Source organism: Hyperoodon ampullatus (genome assembly GCF_949752795.1).
Source record: "Hyperoodon ampullatus genome assembly, chromosome: 10".
In the NCBI taxonomy this organism is placed as follows: Eukaryota; Metazoa; Chordata; class Mammalia; order Artiodactyla; family Ziphiidae; genus Hyperoodon; species Hyperoodon ampullatus.
In genome coordinates, this window is record NC_136923.1 from 84,626,704 (window position 1) to 84,639,823 (window position 13,120).

At 43.5% G+C, this 13,120-nt stretch overlaps 1 protein-coding gene across 1 annotated transcript in view; it reads right to left on the reverse strand.

Annotated features, from left to right (window-relative positions):
- LOC307058992 (uncharacterized protein) overlaps positions 1-13,120 on the reverse strand; it is a gene marked incomplete at both ends in the record, with an annotated part of 29,885 nt that overhangs the window by 3,867 nt on the left and 12,898 nt on the right. The window contains 2 exons of the mRNA XM_079712680.1: positions 972-1,319; positions 1,602-1,738. Coding sequence (XP_079568806.1) covers positions 972-1,319; positions 1,602-1,738 — 485 coding nt within the window. The remainder of the gene's footprint in view (positions 1-971; positions 1,320-1,601; positions 1,739-13,120) is intronic.

Here is a 13,120-nt window from a genome sequence, read left to right on the forward strand (position 1 = left end):
ACCTTTAAGATACTTCCCTAAAAAGGAAATATGAGTTATATATGATGCTGCCACGTGGGGCACTCTGTTACGAGGCAGGGACCCAGATTTCACCCAAGTATTTTTCAAACTTTATCTTTATTTGACTACATACATGAAAAGCAATATAGTTGTATATTATACATTGTAGGGCAGTCCAAGGCACAGTAATAATATCTTACAAGTACATAATGCTTTTAGAATTGACAAAGCAGTTTCTCATGTATTGTCTCATTTTATTTCATTTCTGCAAAACCTTGTTTGAGAGGTGGTGCTTTCCCAGTTTTACAGTAGGTAATATAGCTCAGAAAGAGATTTGTTTGATGCCAAGTGGAAAAGTCAGACCTCAATGCATACTTTCCTCCTGAGTGTTTACCATTTTCCTTGTTGTTTTACTCTGAAATTTGGCTTGAAAGGAAAAAGGAAACAAAAACAAAAACTTTTGTAGGTAGATCAAAACCCTTAACGAGCAGCCATGCTCCATGATTTTAGGAAATTGGCCTTTGGGTACTAATCCATAAAGTGGCATCAAAGTATGCATTGGGGTTGCTCACCACAGCCTTAATGTATTGGTGAAAAATAGACACAACTGAAATGGTTAATTCTGGGCTTTGATCAAGCAAATTATGGTCTATTAATAGAAGAGAATGTTATAGAGTCATTACATCTTACACTTATTTAATTAATAACATGGGGAAATGTTTATGCTATAATTGAGAGAGAAAGGCAGGCCATCATTGAAATAAAGCTCCGCCCAGAAAGATAATTCCGCTGCTCCCTCTCCACTCTCAACTCAAACCCCCTTCCTACTCATCTCCTACTCTAGGCCTGCCAACCTCTTCCAACCTAAAAGGGATTTGGGGAATGAATCTGATGGCTTCCAAAGTAACAGATACATAGGAAAATGTATCCCTCATGGAGTCACCGGAGAAAGTCAAAACCGGTCTACTCACCAGCCACCTTCAGATGCACGGTGGCCTCTTCGTAGTCTTCGTCCTGCCTGAAAAAGCATCGGTACTTCCCCTCATCAGAGGCCTTGACGTCCTGTATCCTCACAGCGACGCGCCCCTCCGCGATGCGGTCCTCCACCAGCGTCACTCTCCCCTGGTACTCGGCCATCTGCTCTCCGGGCTGCTCTCGCCCTTCCCGGCGCACGAACACCGCGGGAGAGACCTTCTCTCGGAACCACCGCAACTCCATGCGCTCGGCGCTCACGTTGGGGGAGAGGTGACAGGGCAACTCGGCATCTTCACCCACCACCGCCAGGATGGGCTCCGGGGGTCCAATCACGTCAAAGGGAGCTGCCAAAAAACCAGGAGGGTGAGACAGAATGTGGAGGTGGGAGATGAGGACTGATACAGACCAGGATCCCGCCGAAGGGCGGAGACTCTCCCACCATTTCTCTTATTCCTACGACAGCCCAAGGGAGTCCATCTCGACCCTTATGGAAGTCGCTAAGGAGAACCAAATGGGATTGTTTACAATTACTGAGAAATTTCAACCTTGTAGGCCAGAGTGAGAGAGAGAGAGAGAGAGTGAGAGAGAGAGAGAGAGAGAGAGAGAGAGAGACAGGGGAGACCTACCAGAATCCAGCTCGGGCACCTGGAGGAGAATGAAGACAAGCAGACACCCGGAGAGACAGGAGTTTGGGAAGACTGCCATCTCCAACCTTTGTGGGCAGCAAGATGCTGGTGGACTCGAGTTTGTCAGGAGCTTCAGCCTAGGAGACAGATGAACGGATAGGAGATAGCTATGGGTTGTTGAGACACTGTTCTCCCGGCGTCCTCCCAGCACTTCTTTCCAACTTGGAAAGAGTCATTTGCACCTGAAGCTTCCTCCTCACCTCCCCCCACAGGGCAGACTTTCAGTCCAGGCAGCCCTCAGCACGCTCTCACCGACCACCCTAAGTCTGGTCAATCTTGTCTGTATAAAACAACAAAATGGGCCCTGAACCCCCAAGAGAGACTTAGGAGAAGGGATTTGTGAGGCATAGTACCCATTAATGGGTTTCATATAAATAGACAAACCTTGGAACCACTGCCCTAAAAAACCTCTTCTTTCAAATACAATAATTTGGCATTTGCTTTTAGCAATGATAGTAAAGATACAGTGATGGAGGTAGAGATGGAGACCAGGGGAATAAATTGGAGGAAAAAGGAAGAAAGATTGGGAGCAGATAGAACAAGAAAAGGGAGCTGAAGAGAGCTAAAGGGCTTGAAGAGTAGAGGGCCTAGGACTAGGGAGGAAGGAGCCAGGGGGAGAGAAAATGCCTCCTGGCTGCTGGCTCTCTCAGGGGGTGAGAGTAATCCCAGATACTGACCTCTGATGTTGGAGGAAAAGGCACCAACAAGCTTCTGCTACCAAATGAGAAAGCTGGTTGTGGCCCCAGGGGCAAAAGTTAAAGGAGAAGGAAGGGGGAAGTGCTCTCAGGAAAGCCTGCCCCCAGGTCCCTGATGTATTTACTTTGGGTAAAAAAAAAAAAGTTTTCCAGAGAGGAGAAGGTCTGTGGATTTGTGGTCTTCAGCTGAGAAATCAGGATATGCATTGATGACCTGGGCTAAACAGAAGGGGACAGGGCAAAAAAGAAAGAGGATTCAAGAAAACACTAAAAGAAAATGTAAAGCCTTGGGCCGTTAATTCAACTCTGGAAGCCTCAGTTCTTTTATCTCTAAAATGGGAGTATTGTTAATAATACCTTCTTTGGAGTGGTGTTGCAAGGATTAAATGAGATTAAGCATGTTAAGTGCTTAGCATATAATAGGGACTTAGAAGAGAGAAAGTTGTTATTCTATTATTATTTATGTGAGTTGAAAATTAAAGATAGGCTAGGAATACATTTGTGTGTTTCAGTTTTCAGGGCCCCAAAGTTGTCTCTCTGCCAAAGCTACTTCCCTAAAAGCAATTCATGAGGACTGCAATTTCTTGTTTTGGGTTAAAACCCTTATCATTATGGAAAATTAAAAAATATGTATATTTTTGAAAGTAGAAATCACTCATAATGTCAGCAAATAATGACAGCCTCTGGCAGAATTGTTGATACTTTTGTAAATATAATTTGAAACATTGTTAATAGCTACATAATATCATATTGAAGGTTCCTATAATTCCCCAGATTGTGGGACATCTTGAGTTTTTTGCCTATTATAAATAGTGTGCTTTATACACAAGTCTTTGTCCACATCTTTGATAGTTTCCTGATAAACTTTCTGATGAATTCCCAGAAATATTGTCATCAGGTCAAACGGTACGAACATATTGTCAAAGTTTCTTCCTGAAATGTCAAGCCTATCACACCATCAACTGAAATGTCCTTCTCACCTAATTCCTGCCAGCATTGAGGGCTATTATTCCTCGTCATCACTAATGGAATGGATGATATTGACCAAATTATTACTTCACAATGCATTTATATAATGAGGCTTGTCATTTTTCGTGTTTATATATTTTAATATATTCCGGAAGTGAATTTCTCAAGCTAATTGCCTTTTTTTTTTCTAAATAGATTCTGGAGTTTTTTTTTTTTTAATCAAAATGTATGAACTTTTTAGAAATTAAAGACATCAACCCTGTATTATATGTGTGGCAAAAACCCTTCACCACCCGTTTGTTCTTTGCCTTTTAATTGGGACTATGATCAAGACCAACAAAAAATAATTCCTCCAGTGGACCCACCTGAGTGCTAGGAGAATGAATTTTCTCAAATACAAATCTGAACTTGTCACTTTTTGCTTAAAAATCCCTATATGTCTCCTTAGTGACCCCAACACCCAGTTCAGGCACCTTAATCTGGTCAAGAAAATGCTGTAAGATCTAGTGGCCTCCATCTTTCCTTCCTCTCAGCCTCTTCTCCCCAGAGCCTCTCAGTACTGTCCAACTCACATGAGAAACACTTTTGAAGTCTTTGGTCTTATCTGTAATGTTTAAAGTAAATTAAACATTTTGCTGCATTACACATGAAATTTTAAAAAAATATGACTCTGGCTAGACTTTGCCCCCTCCAAGTGAAATCAACTCTCCAGGAAGATGGGCCAGGTTTATCCTGTGACATGGACAACTTCCTGGTCCCTCTTTGCTGGCACAAATCTGACCTGAATCCTACTGTGTGATGCAGATATGTTAATTTTTGTCTTTTGTTTCCAAGTCTTTCTTCCCCTCCTAAACTGAGCTCTTTGAGGTCTCTGACCTCTTATCAGCATATAGACCGAAGTAGAATTTGCAGCTTAAATCACACCCACCAGTTCTTGGCTTTCCTAGTTTGAAACGTGCCTGCCTCATTCTCAGCCTCCATTTGTGCTTAACTTTCAAAAATATCACCGATAATGAGTTTCCTCTCCTCAACCCATTCTGATTAGACTTCTATCCCTTGCTCTACATTGTCAAAATATCTTATAGGAAAATTTGGGGCAGGGGGAAGAGGTTTTACTTGCACCCAAGAGAGCTAGACTGAAAGAAAGGAGCTGGGGAAATAGAGAGCAAATGGTATTCAGGGTATTTTGTGGCAGCCAAGGTTCTGACTGGATAATATCTGAGTCATTTCGACAGAAACTAGCAGTTTTGGACAATCAATGACAGGATCTCTGAATTGTCCAGGCTCAATCAGGGAACAGAGATTCTAGATGCCCCCAGTTTTCATGGCTCCCATTGTTTTTTAGGTGCCTTTGTGATGTGGGGCTACTATGAGCAAGTTCCTGTTATTCTGGGGCCCTAGAAACATAAACTGTTTCCTCTTAGACATGAAACCATTTGGGCTGAGGAGTGTGATGTGCTCTGGATAAGAGCAAATCCAATAACGAGATGTCAGGGCTTCTCCCCCTACACTCCCCTTTTCACCACACACGATTCAAATTTCCTAATATTATAAATTAGTCAGATCCAAAGATTATCCTCTTCCTTGTCTTACTTGACATCCAACAGCATTTGACCGAGGCAACCACTTACTCCTTTTTTTTAAGAAGTAAAAAAGTAGTAGTTTTTATTCTGTCAAAGTAATTCATGCAAAGCATTTAAAAAAAAATAGTATAAAGAGCTTTTAAGAAAAGCACTAGTCCCACTTCCACCCTATCCTTCCTCATTCCCTAGAAACAGCCTCTTCAAATGCTTTGTTGTTTTGTCTGGTATTTATCTAGATATGTCTCAAGAGTAATATTTATTTTGCTATTTCTTGATGAATCCACTTTTAGATATTACTTTTCGATGCTCTATCATGAGCAGTGATGATTTCGTTCTTGTGGTGGCTGAGTTTATGTGTCAGCTTGACTGGGCTAAAGACTACCCAGGTAACTGGGAAAAGGTCATTTCTGGGTGTGTTTGTGAGGCTGATTCCAGGAGAGAGAAGCATTTGAATCCGTAAATGAAGAGACTGTCCTCACCAATGCAGGTGGGAATCATCCAATCCTTTGAGGGCCTGAATAGAATAAAAAGATGCAGGAAGGGCGAATTTGCTCTGTGCTTGAGCTGGGACTTCCAGCTCCTGCCCTCAGACATTAGCACTTCTTGTTCTCTGGCATTTGGACTCTGACCTGGACTTACATCATCAGCCCCCCTGGTTCACAGTTCTTCAAGTTTGGACTGGAACTACACCACCAGTTTTCCTGGGCCTCCAGGTTGCAGAGGGCAGATTGTGGGATTTCTTTGCCTCTATAATCACGTGAGCCTATCCCTCATAATAAATCTCCTTCTACATATCTGTATACTGTATATCCTATTGGTCCTGTCTCTCTGGAGAACTCTGATTATTACCATTCTTTTATATCACCAATAGAAATATATCATTTTGGTTCAGTGTTTCCAATACTATGGTTTTGTGGCTATATTTTTATGGAGCTGAGGGTCACATATGATAACATTTACTTTCCTGTACAACTTTTTGTGTTTGAGGGGGATGGGGGAGGGAGGGAGTTAAATGATTCACCTTATTTCCTTTGTTTAGCTTTCTGTGTTCCCATCACAGATTTTTCCCAGCCCTCAACAGTCTCTAAGTACAGTCTCCATAGTCAAACGTCTCAGGTAATTTATTAGCGCTATTACAATCCCTCCCTAGCCCCATCCCCATCCCTCCCAGAGCAGCACTTCTCTAACTTCAATGAGCATATGCTTCACTGGAGGGTCTTATTAAAAATACATTCTGATTTAGGTCTGGACTGCTACCAGGATTCTTCCTGCTGGCTGCTGCCGGTCCACAGGAGCTTTTTCCTCTTCCTTATTCAGAATCCGCAGCTGAAGAGGCAGCTGCTGGCTCTACACGAATTGCGGAGATGACCCTGGGGGATGGTTCTGGCTGAGTCTTGGGCTTATTCCTTTTGCACGTGGCTAAACCGAGCTAGGACAAAGGGCTGGGTGCGAATGGGCACATCATGCATAGCACCGTATTCTGTGGCTTGTAGTGAGCTTTGTGGTCAGCTGCTCTTTCTCAGGGCATACACTATTGGCATACTGGTAATAACTAGATGTGACCTCATGATATGTTGACATTATAATACTGACATAACCCCCCTATTTACCAAGCCTGTATTAAATTTATGTGCATCGTGTAGCGATCGCTTTGTAATGTATAGAGATATTGAATCACTGTGTTGTGCAGCATGGACTAACATAGTGCTGTAGGTCAATTATACTTCAAAACAAACAAACAAACTCATAGAAAAAGAGATCAGATTTGTGGTTATCAGAAGTGGAGGGTGGGGAGAGAGGGAATTGGATGAAGGTGGTCAAAATGTACAAACTTCCAGTTATAAGATAAAGAAGTACTAGGGATGTAATGTACAACATGATAAATATAATTAACATAATATATATGAAAGTTGTTAAGAGAATAAATCCTGAGTTCTCAACACAAGGAAAAAACTTTTTCTTTTATTTTGTATCTATATACGATGGTGGGTGTTCACTAAACTTATCGTGGTAATCATTTTACGATATACATGAGTGAAATCATTATGCTGTACACCTTAAACATATACAGTGCTGTATGTGAATTATGTCTCAATAAAACTGGAAGAAAATAAATTATGCGCATTGTAGCCCAACAGAGTTTGCATATGTGAATGGGGGCTAGAAAGAAATTGAAGAGGTCTGAAGAAGATGTGATGGAATTCTGTGTAGAAGGAGGGTCCGTCGGGGTGGAGTGAGGTTAAAGGTGTTCCCTGGGAGCAAGAGGCTGAGGTCTGGTTGAGTGGTGACATCTCTGAGTCATATTCTGGGAAGTGCTTTTGAATTGGAGAGTTCCTAGAACAAAGAAGAGGGTCAGGAAAGGAACGTATGGGAGTCAGTAAAGTGAGGTTGGATTGTGCAAGGGAAACATTAGAAGATTTAGGGGAGGGAGCAGTTGTATGGACCACTCTGGGTTCTTCCCAGAATCCACCCCATTGCACCCTCTCTCCTCATTACCTGGTGGGACAAATTCCTCCAAAGCAGGGCTCTATCCACCCTCTGGAGGACAGGCTATAGAAAACATGAAAATACAGAGATTAGTATTTTAGAAGCAGGCCATGAATTCATTATTGGTCTGACTTCACCTTGTTTTCCTCTTATCACAGATGTCACTCCATGTTCCCTGATCAGACCTTGTCTTAGTTTGAGTTCTCCCTGAAACAGACCCTCAGACACAGATATGGATGCAAGTAATTTATTTGGGAGGTGATCCTAGAAAACATGGTGGGGAAGGGAAGAAATGAGACAGGGAAGGGCCAATAAAGAGTGTGATAACACCCGGATTACTGTTATGGGTCCCTGGGACTCAATCTTGCTAGGGACTCTCTGAGAGATTGTGTGGAACTGGAAACTACCCAATTCAGAGTTGTCACCGAGGTATGAGAAAGCAGAAGGATTTATCCATAATCCAGCCCCTCATTGGCTGAGGATTTTCTAGGTGAACACCAGTAGGAAGGGTATGCCGGTGACCACTAAGGGGAGAGAGACAGACAGACAGAGAGAGGGGAGACTGAGAATCAGTGAATGTGAGAGATTCAGAGGGCATCTCTTTTTCTCCAAAGAAATGAGACACCGTGGTAGGAATTGTCAGGTATCCCCAGGGGACATTTTTCCGCCTGCCCCCTTGTCTCCACTCCCAGCCTTCCCCGCCCCAGCCCCACACCAACTTCTTTCCTGATTATCAGCTACCGATTAGTGTGCCTGAACTTCAAGTTTCTTGGGTTAGCTAATCTTATGGTCATATTCCAAGGGACCTGTATGTCTCCTAAGGAGAATGTTGAGGCAATTTACCACCATCTCTGTTCTCTCCACCCTCATCAGTGAAATGCTGTCAGTATTTTTCATTTTGTGTACCGTGAGGCTTTGAATCCCTAGGAGATATGAGCTCTGAGTCCCAGAGAAATGAAGAGCCATTGACCTGCACACGATTGCACTTCTTTGTATTCTGTAGTAACAGAGAGGTTTTATAAGAGATACAAAGCCTCGTTTATAGAACAGTGGAGGGAACACCAGAATTTTCTAAGCTCTTTTATGAGTTTCTTTGGAAAATACACAGAACTAAACCAGTTAAGATTTGAGTTAAAGATGGAAGGAGGATGGAATGTGAGCATGAAACACACAATGGAGTGACTGTTCCCTTCTGTGAATACTTGATTATTGAAAAATTATCAATAAATCATGAACAAAGAATACTTTTTGTTTCAATTTTTGTTCTGAGAAATCTGCAGGAAGTTCCTCTTGGCTTTAGATACTGAGAGGTTTTGTTGTTATCTGGAGAACTGAAAGTCTGGGGCCAAATTTGGGGTGGATGGGAGTGAGCCCTGGAGGCTGATAGTGGGGTTCTGTTTGCCTATGACCATGTTGAAGGCCACCAGCCAAAGCCCAACTGCAGTTGAACGAAATTGGATTTGTCGCTGCTTGTTACAGCAGTGTGGATTCAACACACCATGCGGGCTTGCGGGTGTGTGTCTCAGTGAGAGGGTGTGGTAGAACTTATTATAGGATTTAGGTTTGTGTTGGGTGATTTGGGGGAGGTTCAAAGAATGAAGGGTTTGCTCTGGATGACTGCTGTAAGAAAGCAGCGGACTGATGTATGATTGAATATACCAATTTTTATTAGGAAGTGGAGGAACAGAGTGGGCTGGAATTTCCTGGTGGTCCAATGGTTAGGACTCCATGCTTCCACTGCAGGGGGCCGGGTTCAATCCCTGGTCGGGGAACTAAGATCCCACAAGCCACGGGGCACCGCCAAAAAAAAAAAAAAAAAAAAAGAAGAGATTTAAGTGGTAAAGAAGCAGCAATTACTGCAGTCAGCCGAGAGAGGGAGGTGTATGGTCATTTTTGCAGCTTGCACGGTGTTCTTGTTTTTTCGTCTGTGCTCTGACATGACTGCGGAGTGGATTTGTTTTTGTCTTACTCCATCACAATCACAGAATGGTCTTGCCTGATGTTGGTGTCTGTGAAATGTTTAAGTGGAGAACGCTGGAGCCACTGCCAGGCTTGTTTCTTTCTTCCTCAGTCAGAGGCTGCCTTTTCCTTCAGATCTAAAGGTATTTGGGGCTTTATAACCTTTAGAGTCCCTTCCAACTTTGAAAAATCTAGAATCATATTTCTAAATTTCTAAACTAGGATGACTTTTGAGTGGAATTCATCTCAGAGGGTATGGCATCCCAGCACATGTCTACAGATGGGAGGAGTCCTGTGGATGGAAATACTAAGAGAAGGCCTTGTGGAGGACATAGAAATTTGGTTGGACCTTGAACAATGGTGTGAAAGATTGAATTCCTGACCTCATTCCTTCAGTCCTCCCTGAATCCTCATCTTTGGTATGGCCTCATCCTGGGCAAATCACCCCTTGACTTTGCCTTTGCCCACATGATTTGCTTTGGCCAGTGGCATGTGGGTGAAAGTGACAATGTGTCTGTTCCAAGACCTCTTAAGAGGCCTTGCATGTTTCTACTCACTCGTGAACACCATAAGGAACTGTTTATCATTAGAAGAAACTGCTCTGATCAGCCCTCTAGTCTTAGGAGGATAAGAGACAAGTGGAATAGTTGCCCCAGCCAACTCATAGAGCCGTTTAGCCACTGCAGCTTGAAGCAGAAAAGCCCAGCTGAGCTGAGGAGTAGATTAGCCACACTCATCTGACACCCAGACATAGGAAAAATAACAAATGACTGTTATTTTAAGCCAGTAAGTTGTGGGGTGATTTTTTGCTCAGTAATAAGTACCCAGTGTAGAAACTGGTTCCTAGAAGTGCAGGGCTATCATATTAAAAAACAACCTTCTGGGGGGAGGAGCAATATAGAGGTTGGGCTATGCTATTAGGTAAAAAATGAACTACAAGGATATATTGTAAAACATGAGGGATATAGCCAATATTTTATAAAAACTATAAATGGAGTATAACCCTTAAAAATTGTGAATCACTATATTGTACACCTGTAACTTATATAATATTGTACAGCAACTATACTTCAACAAAAAATGTTTTTAATAAAAAATAAAAAACAACCCTCTGAGGGTCTTTGGCTGGGTGTGAAAATTAAACTGATAAAGACAGATTAACAGGAGAAAAGCATCCACATTTTATTGAATTTTTACATGTACATGAGAGCCCTCACAAGAGGATGAAGACCTGAAGAAATGACCAGAGCAGGAAGCTTTAATACATTTTAGGCAAAGAAACAATAAATTTGTGAAAAATTGACATGGCAAAGGGGCTTGCGCTAGAGGTAGTAAATGGTGAAGAAGTAGCAACGTTTGTTTATATAGCCTTCTCTCTGGTGATAAGGATATCTCCCTTCCTCCTGGCACAGGGAGGGTACCTTTCATATGTGAGATTTATTTCCTGCTTTCAAGGAAAAAAGGCGAGAGTGGGAAGCCTTCCTCCTGCAGTTTTCTCAGACTTTTTGGAGTAGCGTGCCCAATACCAGCTTCTAGAGGCTACCCATTTCTCCAACTTCGTCTAGTAGCAGCATAGCATCTTCAAATCTTTCTATCTCTATCCTCTGCTTCTGTTGTTCTGTCTCCTCTGACTCTCTTTTAGAAGGAAATCATTAGGTGTTTTTTGTTTTGTTTTCTTGTTTTTGGCTGCGGCGCGACCAGGAATTGAACCCGCTCCCTCGGCAGTGAAAGCGCGGAGTTCTAACCACTGGACCGCCAGGGAATTACCGGAAATCATTATGTTTCTTCCTTGTTTAAAATCATACAGTGGCTTCCCATTATATTTAGAAGAAAACACAAACTTCTTTCGCTGCCCCGAGTCTACACTGATCTGGCTCTCCCTGTTTCTCTGGTCTGCCCACTCTTTTGCCTACCATCCTTTGGCTGCTCTCACCTTTTTGTTCAGGTAGCACCCCAAATCCAATTGCACCCTAGTCCTTTGCCCTTGATGTTCTTTCTCAAACTGTGTAGTAAGAGGTCTGGCCTTTGTCCAGGCTCCTGGGAAATAACCTAAACCCTTGGAATTTCCCGAGTGTTGTGTTATTCCTGGTGAGCTCTCTGGGTTGTACCTGATAGTTTACTCTAATGAGATGACTCATGGGGAATCACCAAGCCAGAAAGTCCAATCATGTGATTAGGGGGTTGGGGCTTTGGGCTATGTGCTGTCAGCTTGACTCAGGAAGAGAGAGGGGCTGGAGATGGAGTTCAATCACTGTGTGGTCAATGATTCAATCAATCAAGCCTACATAATGAAGCCTCAATAGAAAGTATGGCCATCGAAGCTTGAGTGTACTTCCTGGGTTGCAATACTCCATGCACGTCACCTGTCCTAGTCACTGTTATTTTCCTCAGTGCCTAGACAGTGCTTGGCTCGTGGCCAACAGCCAGTGATTGTTGATTGGGTTTAAGAATAAGCTGCAGGGGGTTTCCCTGCGGGCTTCCCTGCTGGCGCAGTGGTTGAGAGTCTGCCTGCCGATGCAGGGGACACGGGTTCGTGCCCTGGTCCGGAAAGATCCCACATGCCACGGAGCGGCTGGGCCCGTGAGCTATAGGCCGCTGAGCCTGCGCTCCGCAACGGGAGAGGCCACAACAGTGAGAGGCCTGCATACCGCAAAAAAAAAAAAAAAAAAAAGAATAAGCTGTAGGGGTGTTGACTCATACTCACCAGAAACTGCTTGGATATAAATGTTAGCTTATTTACTGATCATTGTACATGTACCTTATCTGTGTCAGATTACTTCTGTCTCTGATACCAAAGTCCTCTAAGTTTGATTAGTAACTGTAATTGAAAGGTCTGGGATAATTATACATGTGCCTTGTGCTTTGTGGTACAAAAGGGCTGGTTTGGGGCCAAGCATGGGGGAGGCTGGGGAGAAAATGAAATGATCCTGTGAACCAGCCTGGCAGCAATGTGCCTGGCTGTTTCCTGTCAGACCTGTGAAAATGGTTATATGATCAAGGAAAGCTCTTCATGAGTCCAGGGATATGTAAGTTTCACTTTCCCAGAAGTTGGGAAAACTTCTAATTATGGTAGGATATGCCAAGAAGACCTAACTTCCAATACCCCCACCCCATCTCCCTCCTTGGCCCAGCCTACTTTCTCCCACACGGGGATCAAAGGGTAACAGGATTAACCATTGCCCAGTAATAACCACTGACAATAACTCCCAGCCCATCCAGTCTCTCTTTAATCCAACATGCCAAAATCTGAAAAACTTCCACTGGAAGGTCTTGATTCAGAATTCTTTTTTTCCCCCCTCCTCTTAGGGTTGATCTAAGTTACAGAGCCAAGAGGGCAGGTGGGATCACAGATGCCGTGGATCTCAGCCACTGAGGGTGCTGGGATCACTACGCCAGGCCTGAGCCGTGACACCCAAAGGGGAAGAGTCCCTGGGGGGCGTCCCCCTTTTCTCCACACTCTACTCCACCTCACTCCCAGCCCCCAAACCCAGGAAAAAGGAAACTCTGGAAAATTAAATTACTCATGCTGCTAAGTATGAGTAACCCAGGAATTGCCTGGCGGTCCGGCGGTTAGGGCTCAGTGCTTTCACTGCCGGGGCGGAGCCTGGGTTCAGTCCCTGGTCGGGGATCCAGCAAGATACGCAGAGCAGCCCCCCACCCCCCCAAAAAAGGTAATCCTTCTGGGAAAAGGAAATAAAAATAACTCTCGGGTGACTCCAGACATCTTCTGTTCATTTGAGCTTTGGTTTTCAGTAAGACTCTGTTT